The following is a 17,343-nucleotide window of genomic DNA, read 5'->3' on the forward strand; positions in this document are numbered from 1 at the left end:
ATCAAAAGGGGTTGGCCATTTAAGATAAGAGCTGAGAAGAAATCTCTTGGCCTCGAGTAGCATTTCTCAGCCTGTGGTCCACACACCACTGGTGCTCTGTGGATTAGTTATAGGTGGTCTTCAGCGATGTGGAGAAGACAAATATAACCAATAGAATAAACAAGTAATATGTTAAAAATGTAGTAAATTTGACACAAAATATTCTCAGAACGACTTTCTGCATCAAAAGAAAAAATCCTAGTTATCTGGGAAGGGGCTCCAGCCCCCCACAATTCCCCACAGATTGACAGTGGGTCTGTTACTATGGTCAGTAAAGGAGGGCTTCAGATTGTATGCAGGTGAAAAAAAGTAATGGACCACTGTTTTAGAGGGTAATGCACCTTTGGAATTCTGTACCGAAGAGGGCTGTGAAGTATCAGTCGCCAAGTAAAATGAAAGAGAAATAGATTTTTAGAAATTTAGAGAACAAGTTGTTCAAGTGAACCGGTGCAGACTCGAAGAGCCGACATGGCCTGTTTCCGTGCTGTAAATGGTTATATGGTTATACAAGTACAAGACAAGCGACACCACGAGAAATATATTCACAATGTTCAGTCTACATTATCAGCAGACACATTTATTTCTTTGAAACAGTAATTTCTTTGAATGCAAGGGTGAAATGTAAACTGTGCTTTAAATAATCTCATTTTAATTTTAGCCATCACCACAAAACAATTGTTTGAACGATCATCAATCTTAGGGACACATTATGAATGAATATTATGATATATTTCCTTGACTCAAGTTCAAAGAAGTGCAGATAAATCATCAAAAAGTAACAAAGCATATTTATAAGATTTCTTTTGAGTCCCAAGCTATCTGTAGAATTGGAAGTCTTTTCATGATAACCGTGTGTATAAAGATCAAAACTAATGCAAAAACAAAACAGGCTTCCTCCAGAGATAATTACCTGTAAGACTCTGCTCATCCACTGGAAGCTGTCCTCCTCCGATGCATCAGGTCGCTGCTCTGCCACCAATACAATGCGCTCATCATGGAGTACATTCACTGAAAATACCGCTATCCTGAAACAGACCAGGAGATAAATTATATAACTTGCAAGCAAAATTCTTACTTTATGTTCAGGATGCATTATTTATAGAGACATTTCTCATAGGTTCTGCTCATAGAAAACTCTCATAGGTTGTACACATCAGCTCTACACATGTATTGAAATTTGTGCATAGCTTCCAGAACTCCATTTTAAATAATGGAAACAGGAAGTGGGTATTCAATTTATAGTACTGGTGCTTATCCTTTCATCTGAGATCCTTGGGACTCGGATCATTCCGGATTATGAAATTAAAATGACAGCCGTACAGATTCACGAAAAACATAAGGCTTTTTAATGGAGCGACGCCACATTGAAGCCAAGTCAATGAAGACAGCCATTGATCCCGCATTAAAACAAAAAAATAAGCCTTACCCCGTTGTGCCCTTGTCTGCCTCCTTCTGGCCCAGCTTTGCTGCTGTTGGACTGCTTCCCATAATCTGGTCCTTGCACCTGCATAGCTGCCACAGGGCGGGGGGTGGGGGGGGGGTGGGGTGCTACCCATCACCTGGTCTTCCCTTGGGCCTGGCTCTTGCTGCTGCTCGGTCTTGTCTGCTCCCCAGCATCCCCTTGGCTTCTCTCCCTCCAGCACCAGCTTCTCCTCGGGACTGGTGTGCTTCTCTCCTTCCTTCCTCCCGGGCCATGGAGCTTAGCATCTGGGTCTCTTCGTCTCTTCTAGTTCTCACTGGGCCTCCATGCTCTTCGAGCCATATTCTCCGCTCTCTCTCTCTGTGCTCGCCCGCCCGAGTCACACTTCTGCTCTCTCCCCACTCACGTCGTGCTGCTGCTCTTTCCCTACCGCCCACCTAAGTCGCACCGCTACTCTCTTCTCGCTTGCCCGGCCAGCCAAGCTGCATTCTTTCCTTGCTCTCTCCCTGCGCGTCACCCAAGCTGTGCTCTCTCCTTGCTCTTTCCCCACTTGCTGCCCAAGCCCCGTTCTGTTCTCACTCTCTCCCCGCTTGCCGCCCAAGCCATGTTCTCTTCTCGCTATCTCTAGAACACCTGAAAATATACTGTACATGCAGTAAAAAAAATTGTTTGGTTTGGTTTTTAAAATCACAGATAAAGGGATAAGCACCTGTATTATATTCAATCTCATATAAAAATAGGGAATTTCTTCAACAGATTGTGAATGCTTATGTTACCCCTTACATCAGATGATCTGTGACAAACAGGAGCTGAAAATTACATAATTACTTGATTTTAAAATGGATATGCTTATTTCTCACTCAACTGATTTAATTAGTTTCTAAAATTCAACAAAATAAATAAGAATTAGATGGGTCTTCACCTTTTCTCTTGAAATAAATTCTCATAATAGCTACTTAAACTCCTGTTTTTTCTGGAGTCATTGTAGAATTTTGTTTTAATATATCTTGCAACTTTTTTCTATTAAGGGCAACAGGGGAAGCCTGAGATGATGAAATAAGACATTTAACATGCATCTCTGTGAGGTAGAAAAGGAAGGTAGTTTGCACAATGAAGCTGAAATGCTTTCATAAAATAAATGCAGATAATATTCATGAAGCATCTGGCAAAATCAACTGCACATTCCATTTCTACCACATTAGTCATTTCTACAACATTAGTTTTTACACTGCCAATTTGATTCTGTGAAACTCAGATATAATCTGCAAATCTTAATGATTATCAGTTTCAGCAATCAAAAGAGGTGCATAACTAACCTTTAGAGTATTTGCACAATTAGAAAACTATCTGCTGTACTTAAACTGAAGAACAATTTTATGACTAGAAATAGAGAGAATTTGTAACTACTCAGAGAAGGCAGCAGAAGGGAAGGGAGTATGAATATTTCAAGATAATGACACCATGATACTTTGCTTCAGTATTATCCAGAAAAAGGGACCTTGGTCAAGGTGAAGTCAAAATAAAATAAGTTTATGTGCTGGACCATGTTGAGATTAACAAAGGGGAAATGCTGGATCTTTATACAAACATTAGAATTAATAGGTCCCCAGGACCAGAAGAGATATACCCCAGGTTGCATTGGGAATGGAAGGAAGAGATTGCTGAGGCACTGGCAATGATCTTTCTTGCCACAGGGAAGGTGCCAGAGGATTGGAGAAAGGCAAATGTGGACTTCTTGTTAAACAAAGGTAATGTGGAAAATTCTGGGAATTATAGACCAATGAGTCCAGCATCAGTGGTGTGCAAACTATTGGAGAAGATTTTTAAGGGAATAATTTATGAGCACTTAAAGTAGTAGAGTCTTCTCAGGGATGGTCAGCATGGCTTTGTGAGGGAAGCTCGTGCCTCACGAGCCTAACTGAGTTTTTTGAGGAGGTAATAAAAGACACTTGTACATTTTATTCACAGCACAGTAGAAGCTGATTCTGGCCATTGAAACCATGCTGCCCAATCACACCCAAATTAACCCATAACCTCGTATGTTTTGGATGATGGGAGGAAACCGGACCACCCAGATGAAACACAGACGCAGGAAGAATGTATAAACTCCTTACAGTCAGTGCCGGATTCAAACCAAGGTTGCTGGTGCTATAATGGCGTTGTGCTAACCACCATGCTAAGAGTGCCTCCACAAATTGATGAATTTAGGGGGTAGATGTGGTCGATATAGATTTTAGTAAGGCATTTGAAAATGTCCCCTATGGGAGACTCATTCATAAAATAACGAGGCTCGGGATCTATGTAATCTTGGCTGCGTGATTTCAGAATTGGCTTGCCTGTAGAAAGCAGAGAGTAATAGTGGATGGAAAGTATCCTGCCTGGAGGTCAGTGATTAGTGGAGTTTCACAAGGATCTCTGCTCTTTGTGACTTTTATAAATGACCAGAACAAAGATACGTTTGTAGAAGATAAGAAGATTTGAGGTGTTGTGAATAGTGTTGAAAGTTGTCGTAGATTACAACAGAGTTCGATGGAAAAGAGACAGATGGAATTCAATTTGGATGTGTAAGATGATGCATTTTGGAAGGTCAAACTTGAAGGCTGAGTAGAATTAATGGTAAGATAGTTAACAGAGGGACAGACCTTTGGGTCCAAATCCATAGATTTCTCAAGGTTGCCACGCAGATTGATAGGATAGTTTAGAAGGCCTATGGTATGCTGAGCTTCATTAGTCGGGGTATTGAGTTCAGGAATCATGAGGTGATGCTACAACTCCATAAATCTCTGGTGAGACCACACCTAGAATATCATATTCAGTTCTGGTCACCTCATTACATGAAAGATGTGGAAGCTATGGAGAGGGTGCAGAGGAGATTTACCAGGATGTTGCCTGGATTGGAAAATATGTCTTATGAGGTTCACAGAGCTAGGGTTTTTCTCTTTGGAGCAAACAAGAGTGACAGGTGACTTAACAGAGGTCTACAAGATTATGAGAGGCATAGATAAGGTAGACACAGCCAACACTTTTATCCAGGGCGGGAGTAGAAAACATAAAAGGACATCAAAACAAAGTGAAGGGTAAAAAATTCTCTTACAGAGAATTTTGTGGAATGCATTTCCAAGGGTGGTAGTGGAGGCTGGAACAATAGGAATATTTAACAGACTATTAAACAGGCACATGGATAAAAGAAAAATAGAGGCTTATGAGGTAGGGAGGGTGTATTTTTTTTTGTACGTATATATAAGTCGGCACAACATTGTAGATTGAAAGGTCTGGACGGAGATGTAGTGTTCTGTGTACAAATTCAACTTGAAGAATCAAGATGCATTTTGATTTGGCAAATTACACCCATAGTTGGTCACTTACTCACCTCCCTCTGTACACAAACTTCATAGGTTCCACTGCTAAAGCTGTTGCCACAACATCATCTGCATTGTGCCTCCGTCCACTGACTACCATCAGGCCATCCATCTTGCCTACCACAAATACTTGGTTTCCCTGAAATTCAAAATGAAATATCATATCTACAGGGTAACTGCAATCAGAAATGGTGTCATCAGAAAATCAGTAACTGGCTTTTCATCTATTTTAGGGTACACAATAATCACCTTCATTGTAGGTAACCTTTCCACAGCAAAGATCGACTCCCGTAACCCAAATACACACAATCCATTATTAATACACATCTCACCTTCATTACAGCCAGAGTGAATGCTGAGACCTTGCCCATTCTCTCCTAACAGAAAACTGCTGCTCTCGAACCAATGGGGGGAAGTGCTCTTGCCAAAGTTTCAAAACCAGTTCAAGGACAGTAATGGAAAAATCTGGGACCGAGGGTCACAAGTCTGTGAGACAGCTCCCAAATTCTGGATATCTGTTATCTGAGCTGATGTCAGTTGGTATGTCTCAGTTTTTCATTATACTTTTGAAGGTGTAATAGTTTCAAGCAGTAATTAAGAATTAGCCACATTTCTGAGGTTAAGTACCAGTGATATTCCTTTCTCTAAAGGAAATGGTTTGTAATTATTTAGTATTTTCATTGTTATCATTATGGGTTCCAATTTACTCATTTTTGATAGTTACATTGAAATAAACAAGGGATCAACATGAAAATAGAACTATTCTATCCAAAGATAATATTAAAAAATCCTTACTGATCCTAAGAAGCCCAGTAAGTTCGTTCTTGTGAAGACGTGCTCACTGACAGGAACTCCTCCAGCAGTCACTGGCACAGCCTGGCAAAGTGATAAATAACAGATGTTATCCTCGTACCATCCAAAAGAAACCAAGTAATAACAAATGTAACCCAATCCTACAGAAAGCAGATAAATATTGCACAATTAAGACAAGTACATTTTTTCTGAAGAAATACATGATTGTTGAAGTGAAAGAGGCTTCAGTTATTTCATTTAAAAATTCACCCTTTTTCTCACAATTCATTTAAAATTATAAACATTTGCAGTAAGGAGAACATACGCCCACCCTTGTAGACTCTGGTGATATTTGGATCCTCAAAAGATACCAAATACAGATCCAGGTGTAATGTAAAACTTGCCTATTTTGATGCACTTGAAGAGTGCATGGACTTGAAGAGATATTTTTTAAATGAATAAAATTGGGATAATTGTGTTTTTTTGTCAATATAAAGCTTGGCACAGTCTAATTCCTGCAGAATTAAGTGTCTTGCATTCTAATATTGACAAAGAACTGAATATTGACCAACTAAACTCTTGCTCCTTTCCAATGATATCAAACAAAGTATTAAGCACAAACAAACAAACTGTAATGAGAGATGAACCAACTAGGAACCAGTTTAAGATCCCAATATTTTAAATGCTCCAGGGAAAACAAGATGAATCAAATAAAAACATGATATTTATACTAAATTTTACCTTCATTTCAGCACGACCAATGTTGTCACCCAATTCTGCCTTTACCTATCCATTCTACGGGCAGATGCTTCGAGATCCATGGACACTCAGTGATACTGAGGGGACTCTTTTTTGCTTATCTTTCTCTGATTGTAATGGTGCCAGATAATGCTTATGGTGAATCTTTGTCTGCTTTATGGCAGACTAAAGGGAATTTTGTGTGATATTACATTTGTGTTTTATTATATACCAATAAATAGTATCTGATTCAGAGAGCAAAGAGTTATTTTGTCACAGATAATGCCAAAACCCAATCTTCTCAAATTTAGAAGGGCATGTACCAAATTATCATTCATCATGCAGCCAGAGAAATTTACTGAACATTGAACAGAAAACGAACACTCAATAGGAGGAAACTCATGATGAGCAAACAATGTTGCTGTGATATTAGACTGACTCTAACTTTAAAGTTCTGCTCTTTTACTTTCAAAATGGCTATTCACCACAAATAAATTGTCCTTTTCTTCACTCACCCTTTCAAATTAATTGCTTTTGAGTAATACACCCAAAATATAACTAAACCACTTCAGAAGAAGGAATTAAGGAGTTTATTTTTTTTCTTAATAATAGGTAGCCAAGACAGCTTTATATTAACATGCTATGCCTTTCTGTTCCAAACACAAGAAAAAATTCAAGCATAAAATAATACCAAGTCTTTGCAATCAATAAACATGGAAATCATTTGTTTCATGGAGACCACAGATCCATATTTATACATTTGAAATATTTTTTTAATCAGTAAATCTATTCAAACACATTAGATTAAAATAATATTATTTCCTTGTACTCCTTGCATTAAATATTAACTATCCAGGAACCAAACAGAGTTCATTATATCAAAAAACTTGTTACCTCATTTTTGTCAGAAAGAAGATTAAAAATTGGACATAAATCAGAAGTCAGATTTGAAAACATGAATGGAAAATACAAGTAGATATAAGAAATAGCTTGAACACTTAGTTTAAAAATGACAAAAACTTTTAAAATGAAATGAAATCTGCAAAACTATGGAAACTTGAAAATCTTTAATGTTTGCATGTGAAGAATTATCACCAAAAAAATCATTTACCTCAAACACAGTTTTTGTCATTCCAGGAAGCCCGTAGTATGATGTCCCTGAAGCACGTGAGCTCACACAGATCTCACCAATTTCATCAGTTTTACAGAGATATGGGGTACCTTCAAACTTCACAATGCACACCAATGCTGAAAGACATGCATGCAGAGGAATATTCACAGTGATAGGGAGCAAGGAACAATGATCAGAAGGGGAAGTACAGCAGACAAAACAAAGGCTAATCTATCTGCAATGACAAATTTTTGATACTGACACACAGCCACTTTCATTTCTTAAATAAGTCCAGTAAATGTTAGTCAGATTCAGCACTGGTGATTTTTGTGTCCTGCTTAACATCCTCCAGCAGATCTCTCCACCTCACTTGGGTCCATTTGCCATTTTTTTCTCCTTTGTTTGCTTCCACCAATCACCTACCTGGCTCTAACTCCCAACTCTACCCTCCTCCTCCATTTGCCCATCATCCTTCACCCCTGCTCAGTCCAACTATCACCTACTGGCCCATCTTACCCCTCCTCCACACATCTTTAGACTCTCCAATGATGCAGGGAATTGACCCAAAATGTCAAAAATTCCTCCCCTCCACCACTCCCAATTTCCCCACCTCCCCGCCAGCAACCTCCCACAGATTCTGCTGGCCCACTGAGTTCCTCCAGCAAGTTGTTCCTTGAATAGTAAACATTCCACAGTGTAAATTGGCATGTAGTTTCAGTGGTATCTTTAATCAGTGACTGTAACACAGAGAATATATTATTTTCTCAGATCATCCTGTACTTTTTTTCTTTAATCTAAATGAGTCCACTTCATTTAGAAAGAAACTGAAATTGCAACTGGATTAATAGTGCCCATGTCCTCCCTCCCCCTGCCAGATGTTAAGAATCATGACTCAGAGGTTCAATTTCAATTTGTAATCACACAATTGTAGAATGGCTAATGCTAGATATTAGATTGAATAGCATGACTGTGCACACTGGAAGTAAACAAAATAGATGGTGACGTACATATCTCCGACTCAGAGGCAATAATATTATCTATGAGACAAGGGTAACATCTTGAGACAACATAACTAAGAACTAAATCCAAGTGATTGGGGTCTGTAAGATGGACTCATGTATATCAAGTGAATTTGAATGCAGAGAAATGGCTTATTAAAAAAATCCCAGATGTAACACATTTGAATATTTATATTTCAAATAATTAATATCTGAATAACTTTAAAACCAGAAATCAGAGTCAAAAATTTCTCTAACAATTTAAAGCAGTACAGTAAAAAAAAATTGTATTCTAGAATTTATTAAGGGGACAGAGGATAAAAGGAAACAGGAAACATAACCCAATTGGCATAGTGGGTCCATTTTTTTTGAGGACAGCAAAACAAACTATGTTAAGATCCAAAAATAGAATGTTGAAAGAAATTTACCAAGGTAATACCTGGATTATGAGGCTTCTTCAGCTTGAGAGAGAAACTGAGAAGCAGGCAGCCAAAATTATGTGAGTTCTTAAGAATGAAAACAGGGGAACAATTTTGACAGATTAGCAAACTGGTAGTCATGGGCATAAAGTTAAAGAACTCTGAAAGAACAAAAATCTGCATCTAATTGTTAGCCAATTCCAGGCAGGTCATTGTCTTTGGAGATGCAGAGAAGGAGGCAGCACTGCAAGACATCAGAAGAAAGTACATCTGACAGAGGGTGGGAAAAGTAAAAGGTTGGTTAAGCAAGGATCTGGAAGGGGAATCATGGGAAAGTAAAAAGGAGATGGGTCAAAAGAGGATATAATCTAAGTAGTAAGCAACAATCTTCACCATTTGAAGACAGTTAAAAATTAGCAGCAAGTCCAAATAAGTGAGAAAATTGAATTATTGCACCGGTCTCTCCAGAAAGCACCATTAATATTAATGAATTTAACTAACAGGGCAAATCTACCTCCAGGCATAACAGCACCCACATCTTGGACAGTCAGAACCGAGAGCTTTTCTTCTGTGTCCATACGTATTACACCATAACTCAAACCATTCATAGATAGCACCATCTTCCCTGAAAAGGGTCCACCTAAGTCACCAGGTCTGAAATGAGAGGAGAAACAACTGCAGTTACTGGGTCCTTCACATTATAAAGAGCATTTCACATAATTATTTATCATATGTCCTTTAAAAATATCAACATTAAATAAATTTTACCTATTTTGAATCCAGTAAACTGCCTGGCTATTAACATAAATGTGGAAAGATTTATGTAAATATTGCCTTTAGTTCCCTGTCTATTACAATGGTATATAGCCAACATTCACAAATAAAATAATATTGACCGATATTACTGCAGATAATAATATGACACAACTAACTGCCAAAATAGTTCAAACCTCTACACACTCCAGGAAAATTAGAATCAGAAATCTCAGGATTCACATCATGGAATGAGCACCATACTATACCTGCGAATAGCCACTGTCAGACCTTCTGATGAGCTAGCACAAGGACAGATCACCTCAGGTCGCAAGCCACGTGATTGAAACACATTCACAAATGCATCACAAGATGATATTGACCCTGCAATAATACAACAATTTTAGTAAGAATCATTTTTTGATGGGGAGAAGTAATGAATATTGAGGAAATGAGAGGTTAGCGTGAAATTAGCATTGAGACAAAAGTTTTGTCTCAGTAGCTTCAATGTTATCCATAATATTTCACTGTGGGAAACTTACAATCAAGCAAATACAGTGGATATGCAAGTTCAATAGGAAATCAATCATTGACCCTATACAAACATTTCCTCATCATAGTCCAGCCATTAAATGATGATGGTAGGTGTCAAGCAGACAGTTTATTTTGAGAAGGGAAATGGGAGATGTCAAGGGGCTTAACAAAATAAGAACATCTTAAGCCATCCTGATGCATTTCCAGCAAATATTAGACGCTTGAGAGCTACTTGCTTACCTCTTATTTGTGAAATTACACTATTGGTTTTTAAAAGCAAAAATAATTTGACACACGGTTAGTGTAGAGGACAGCACAGTTAACACAGTGTTATTACAGTGCCAGCATCCCAGGTTTGAACATGGCACCATCTGTACAGAGCTTGTTCAATCACTCTGTGTATGCATGGTTTACCTCTGAGTGTTCCAGTTTCCTCCCACCTTTCAAAATGTATGGGGGTTGTAAGTTGATTAGATACTTGGGTGGCATGGCCTCATGGGCCTGAAGAGCCTGCTAATGTACTATATGTCTAAATTTTTTTTTAAAGTTACATAAATTGTTTTCAACCTGAACTCTTGCTGTATTTAAGGTGAGGATAAAATTACCACAGTGATTTTAAAACAAATGTAATGTACTTTTTTAAATCAATTTGCTTTCCTTAACTAATGTAATGCATTAGATACAGTTGATTCTTCTTTGCATATGCTCCTCGCCCTGCTCTCTCCATCTGTGTTCTGTTCAGGTATTGAATTCAGTTGGTAATTGAACCCTTATTCACAATTCACAAACTGACATCCCAGATGGCATGATGGGCAGTCAAAGGCATGAATAACAATTCTATCACTCCATAGGCAGAATTCAGCATCAGGATATTTTTCTACAGCTTATTTCAACTTTTTGTTCGTAATTAATCTCTGCACATTCCATCCCATGCCCAAATCAAATCTTGGTGACTTATTAAACTGCAGTACATTTTTTCCAGGAGTCTTTGAAAAGCTCTGCATTGGGGCCAATGATATCAGGATTGATTCATTTAACAATACACTAGGTAAAACTCACTTGCAGACCATATTGCCAAACAATGTAGGATATCTGGCAGATCTATGGATCTTAAAAGAGGCTCAAAAAGACTCAGAGAAGTCAGAACTTTAATCCGCTGTCTTCCAAAGGGTAGTAAAGTTTAAGATATGCACGGTCATTGAAATGTTTGCAGATTTGTCAGTAGATGTTAAGGGACAAGAGGTTTAAAATTAGAATGCAATTTTTACTCAAGAAGGGAATCATTTACAATAGTGGATGGTTTGGGGACGAGATGGACTTTTAACTTGCATTCGATGTATGTTTTGTGGATAAGATAATCTTCTGGGGCATGTGGAGTCAGAGAAAAAACAAGAAGCAAACAAAAATTTCAGGCTAAACAATGTCAATAGCAATCAATTCCCTTAAATCTCCAGAATTGAGGGCTTCAGAAGAGTGAAATAGCATTGAATAATTTTGGTAGTGCAAGCAAGGTTGAAGAATTTTCTTTTTCCACTAAGGTCAACCCTGGACCAGTGGGTGATTTTGGCTGAGATTAGTAAGGTGCCAAAATCCAATATCCAGTTCTCGTGTAGATGACTAGATTTACAAATCTATACCTCTACCACTTGGTAAAGATGAATTCTACTTCACCATGAATGAAAGGCAAAATAAATTTTGAGAGCAAAATCTTAAGTTGAAGGAATGGTTGAGTTCTCAATGTGGAAGCTTGAAAACGCAAGTTATTGTTTCATGGATGGGTGCAGAAAAAATGGGAGTTGGAATGCAATGCAGTTGAATGTAAATAGCGATGGTCATTCAAAGATAAAAGGGGCAATAAGGAATGACCAACTAACTGCAAATTTAAGTTCTTGGGAGTCACCATCTCAGAGGATCTTTCCTGGACCCAACACACCTATGGCATCGTGAAGAAAGCATGTCAGCATCTATACCTCAGGAATTTGCAGAGGTTTGGTATGACATGAGAAACCCTGGCAAATCTTTACAGAGGTGTGGTGGAAAGTGTGCTGACCAGCTGCATCACGGTCTGGTATGGGAACATCAATACCCCTAGAGAAAAGCTCTCCAAATGGTAGTGGACACACAGCCCAGGACATCACAGGAAAACCCTCCCCACTATTGAGTACATCTACAGAGAACACTGCCAACAGAGGGCAGCAGCAATCATCAAAGACCCACATCACCCAGCACACGCTCTGTTCTCTCTGCTGCCTTCAAGACTCACACCACCAGGTTCAGGAACAGCTGCTACTCGTCCATCATCAGACTTCTCAAAGACAAACTCAATCAGAAATTTATTTAAGGATTCTTACTGTGCACTTTATTGATTTTATTTTGTTCTCTCTGTACTGCAGTTTGTTTACATTCATTATGTTTACAGTTCTTTTATTTGTTTACATATTCACGCTGTGTACAGTTTATGGTAATTCTGCCATGCCCGCAGGAAAATGGAATCTCAGGGTTGTATGTGATGTCATGTATGTACTCTGACAATAAATCTGAACTCTGAATTCTACTTACATGGGTTTGCACCATCTGCTACAATCAACATCTGCAGTGAGCTGAGGCTTACATCCCTCTGATCCCGCTGAGCTAATAGAGCCCAATGCATGTCCCGAGACTTCACCACAGCAATGTGAGCTTAAAGGAAATAAAGCCATTTATTTTATATTCTGGAGGCACATAATACCTTAACTGTAATTTAGAAAATCAGATTTAACATGGGAAGAAAATTGTCAAAAGAACTTTACTACAGCTGTGGCTGGTAGTGGCACAACACAAAAAAAATAACTTGGCTTTCCTGAATTTTGCACAATTACAATAAAACTGCAAGTTAAAATTCACTTAAACTGTCGAAGTAGAAACATTTTATCGATGACAACAGATGTCAGATGCAGAGTAAACTGCCACATAAATACTAACAATGCATTTGTCAAGTCAATGTCAATCATCCAGTTTATCTCAGATATGTTTTATTCTCTCTGACAAAATTTAATTTTTGTCCATAGCCAAGATAGATAGGCTATTATTTATATCCTATGAGAAAATTAAATTCTTATGCTCAATAGAATGACCTGGAACTTAAAATGGTACTACACTAGAAATAGCTGGCACAGCAAAACAATTGAGAAAGGCAAGAAAACAAAGTGGGAGATTCAATGCTATAAGGGCCTAAAAATCCCAGTGAAAAATAGGCTAAATGTTTTAGACCATTGATACTTTTTGGGCAGAGAATATACATCAAGATGACTCTTTTTAAAGTTCAAGCTCAGGACAACAGTATCTCTGTCATGCTTGAAACATTTCCATGTCAACCAAGCAACGAGAGAGGTTATGTCACTGTAATTCTATCTTTAAAAATGTGGAAGAATTTCTCTCCTCAAGGATTTCTCCTCATTTCATTAACCCATTGAGAGAAAATTGTGTTTCTATTTCAAGGAAGCTTGTTGGTGCAAACAATAACAAATGTATTGTTTTTCAAGAAAGCTAGGACCAACTCCTTGACAGAGGATCCCACAACATCAGGAGATGTTGGCCAATTGTGTCATGGCCAACTCTCAGAAAGAGCTGTCTAAATCGTTTCACTATCTTGACTCTACCCACTGCTTCATCACCTTTTCCCCCAGACCCAATTTCATTTTGAATCTGCTTTCATGATAATTTTAGTCAACCTTTGCCAGATCATAACAAGTTAATGTTATGATCAGCCAGCTCCCCACCATGACTACCAGCCCCCCCACATCTCCATCGGGCACACAAAACTCAAAACGGTCAACCAGTTTACCTATCTCGGCTGCACCATTTCATCAGATGCAAGGATCGACAATGAGATAGACAACAGACTCGCCAAGGCAAATAGCGCCTTTGGAAGACTACACAAAAGAGTCTGGAAAAACAACCAACTGAAAAACCTCACAAAGATAAGCGTATACAGAGCCATTGTCATACCCACACTCCTGTTCGGCTCCGAATCATGGGTCCTCTACCAGCACCACCTACGGCTCCTAGAACGCTTCCACCAGCGTTGTCTCCGCTCCATCCTCAACATCCATTGGAGCGCTTACATCCCTAACGTCGAAGTACTCGAGATGGCAGAGGTCGACAGCATCGAGTCCACGCTGCTGAAGATCCAGCTGCGCTGGATGGGTCACGTCTCCAGAATGGAGGACCATTGCCTTCCCAAGATCGTGTTATATGGCGAGCTCTCCACTGGCCACCGTGACAGAGGTGCACCAAAGAAAAGGTACAAGGACTGCCTAAAGAAATCTCTTGGTGCCTGCCACATTGACCACCGCCAGTGGGCTGATTTCTCCTCAAACCGTGCATCTTGGCGCCTCACAGTTTGGCGGGCAGCAACCTCCTTTGAAGAAGACCGCAGAGCCCACCTCACTGACAAAAGGCAAAGGAGGAAAAACCCAACACCCAACCCCAACCAACAAATTTTCCCCTGCAACCGCTGCAATCGTGTCTGCCTGTCCCGCATCGGACTTGTCAGCCACAAACGAGCCTGCAGCTGACGTGGACTTTTTACCCCCTCCATAAATCTTCGTCCGCGAAGCCAAGCCAAAGAAAGAATGTTAAAAATTAATTTTCTCAGGCGATCTCTGGTTCTTAAATCAATGCCACCTGATAACGATCTATTCTGCCAGTGGAAACAATTTCTTAAGGAACTTGATCAAAACTCTTGTTGATTTTGAACACATGCATGAAATCTCCTCTTCTCCACTCCAAGAATAATTATTGATTTACCAGTCCACCCTCAGAACCATTCTTTTTCATATCTTCTGCAGTCCTTGCCTGATATCGTACACATAGTCTGGTACCAGAACTAAATGTACGAGTTCAGGATAGCCCTAAGCAATAATTTATAAAGGGTTGGCATAAATTCCCATTTTGCACTTTATGGTACTAACAATAGAGCCAATATTCCTTTCTGATTTCACCTCTCAGTCTGCCTCATTTAAGGATATGTACATGTCAGAACATTTTAAGTAGATCAGTGAGATGACACAAAGCAAGGTGTAGCTGCATTGTGGCTCAGCAATTAATGTTGCCACTTCCTTTCAAAGCTAATGTCTGCATACAGCATACAGGTTTTATTCTGGACAACATGGGTCTCCTCTCAGTAGCACGACAGTTCCTACATCCCATACATATGCCATTAGATGTATTATCCAGAGCCTGGTGTCAAAGGAAACAAAAAAGGAATTTGATGGGCATGTGAGACAGAAACCAAGTTGCAGGACTATGAGAGATAAAAGGTGGAATAAGACTAATAGGATTGTTCTGCTGGGAGTCAGCATGGATATGATGGGCAAAGTGGCCTCATTCCATGTCAGAATAAGCAAGCAGAAAGGGAGATTGCATGAAATTCAGAATTTACAGCATGGAAAGGTGTCGAAATATTTTGAATATGTGAAAACAAGGATTTCCACAGCTAGCAGAAACAGAATGTGTTGGCCTAAATGACATTTGCTTATTTTCTTCCAATGTTTCCATTATCTTACCTTTGTAGGCACAAACTTTTTGTATCCAAGAAAGAGGATTCACTTTCATCAGAGCATAGGGAATGTTGATTACGTGCATTCTGTTCATGACACTCTATCAAGAAGATGATATAAAATATTGATATGTGTGACACCTCAAATTTCACATAAGTTATTAGATAACAACACAATGGTTGAACATTATCTGTGGGTAATGGCAAAGAAAGTTAATTTGGGGTTAAGTTAGCATTACAGTGCAATATTATTTATCTATCCATCACATAATAATATGAAATATAAATAAAATGATCAATGTAATTTAAAGATTAACTTGCTAGTTTAGATTCAGTAATCTGATATCCAAAAACCAACCAGGTGTCTTCAACATCAGATTACTGGTACGAACCAAGTGGCACAAATAATACATAATGAACACGTTTCAATGGAGTCTGGGATTCTGAAGACACAAGAGACTTCTAATATTGGGAAGAGAGGCAAGCAGAATCACTGGAGGAAAAGGGAATTGTCTTTTCAAGTTGAAACCCTTCATGAAGACTGATCATGGAAGGATTTATTTATACTGGCTTTCTCATCTCCTCATGAAGGGTTTCTTCCTGAAACTTTGAAAATCTTCCCCCCTCTCCAAACAGATGTTGTTCAACCTGCTGAGTTCCTTCTGATTCTTTTTGTCTTTTGAGACTGGGATTCTTAGCACTTGGTTGCATACAATTCCTTGAATTAATATCTGGCTATTTTAAGATTATAGCATTTTGAATTGTTTATCTTCAGATCAGAACTGAGATGTAGGTCCTCATGGTAAAGGTACAAATGGCGTAAATGGGGAGTTAACAATAGGAGAAAACCTTTAAAAACAAGCCAACAAGTTGGCGGACAGCTGGTAAGAATAATTAGTCAAGCAGCCAATACAGTAGAAATATTTTCCAACAGGAACACAAATCATACACTGATAATAATAAAATCCTTTAAGGAGCAAAGACTGTGACTTCCCAATAATTTTGCTAAAGATTCATGGCATATGGATTTGTAATTTTAAATAAAATCTACTGATCACAAATTAGTAAAGATGAGCTCCTCCAAAACTCAATTACCATAAACTGTGGAAGATCTACATTTAAAAGGTTGCTCCAAACATGTCAGGAGTAAGCTTCAGCAGTTTATTATTCTCAACAATGGTATCACCCACTATATTCCTAAATTGTGGATAAGTATCAACAAGCTAAGCAAAATCAAGTGCAAGTCATATCCTGAAAGAGCAATGCATGATGCAATGCATTGAAAAGTTAAGACTTAAACAAAAAATATGGCCGGATTACACAATGTGCTGGAATACTGCCATTAAAAACTGAATAATTATGTGAAATGTCCCAGGAGAAAGTTGAGACTCTGGAGGCATGAGAAAAGGAATAATACCGAATAGGTTACTCCCTTTCCCGATTAACCATGAAAGCAAATGACATCTGAATGTATCTTTGTGTGACATCAACATAATTGCCTTGGAAAGAAGCAACTTTCAGTGGAGGGATCAAGATTTCTGAGGATCAGCCTGGTATTTTTAATTTATCAAATGAAATGTTAAAAATTGAATAAAAAGCAATTTCCCCATATGAATAAAGAGAGCAAAGAGCATGAGATCT

General features: G+C 38.6%; 1 protein-coding gene across 7 annotated transcripts in view; it reads right to left on the bottom strand.

Annotated features, from left to right (window-relative positions):
• The window catches only part of LOC138761669 (disco-interacting protein 2 homolog A-like), a 294,820-nt gene that overhangs the window by 40,882 nt on the left and 236,595 nt on the right, over positions 1-17,343 (bottom strand). For all 7 annotated transcript variants that reach the window (XM_069934205.1, XM_069934204.1, XM_069934203.1 and 4 more), the window contains 8 exons: positions 15,710-15,803; positions 12,723-12,842; positions 9,899-10,013; positions 9,391-9,530; positions 7,460-7,596; positions 5,614-5,694; positions 4,830-4,957; positions 950-1,064 (listed from right to left, as the gene is read on the bottom strand). In XM_069934205.1, coding sequence (XP_069790306.1) covers positions 950-1,064; positions 4,830-4,957; positions 5,614-5,694; positions 7,460-7,596; positions 9,391-9,530; positions 9,899-10,013; positions 12,723-12,842; positions 15,710-15,803 — 930 coding nt within the window. The remainder of the gene's footprint in view (positions 1-949; positions 1,065-4,829; positions 4,958-5,613; positions 5,695-7,459; positions 7,597-9,390; positions 9,531-9,898; positions 10,014-12,722; positions 12,843-15,709; positions 15,804-17,343) is intronic.

This window comes from Narcine bancroftii, chromosome 4 (genome assembly GCF_036971445.1).
Source record: "Narcine bancroftii isolate sNarBan1 chromosome 4, sNarBan1.hap1, whole genome shotgun sequence".
Taxonomy (NCBI): Eukaryota; Metazoa; Chordata; class Chondrichthyes; order Torpediniformes; family Narcinidae; genus Narcine; species Narcine bancroftii.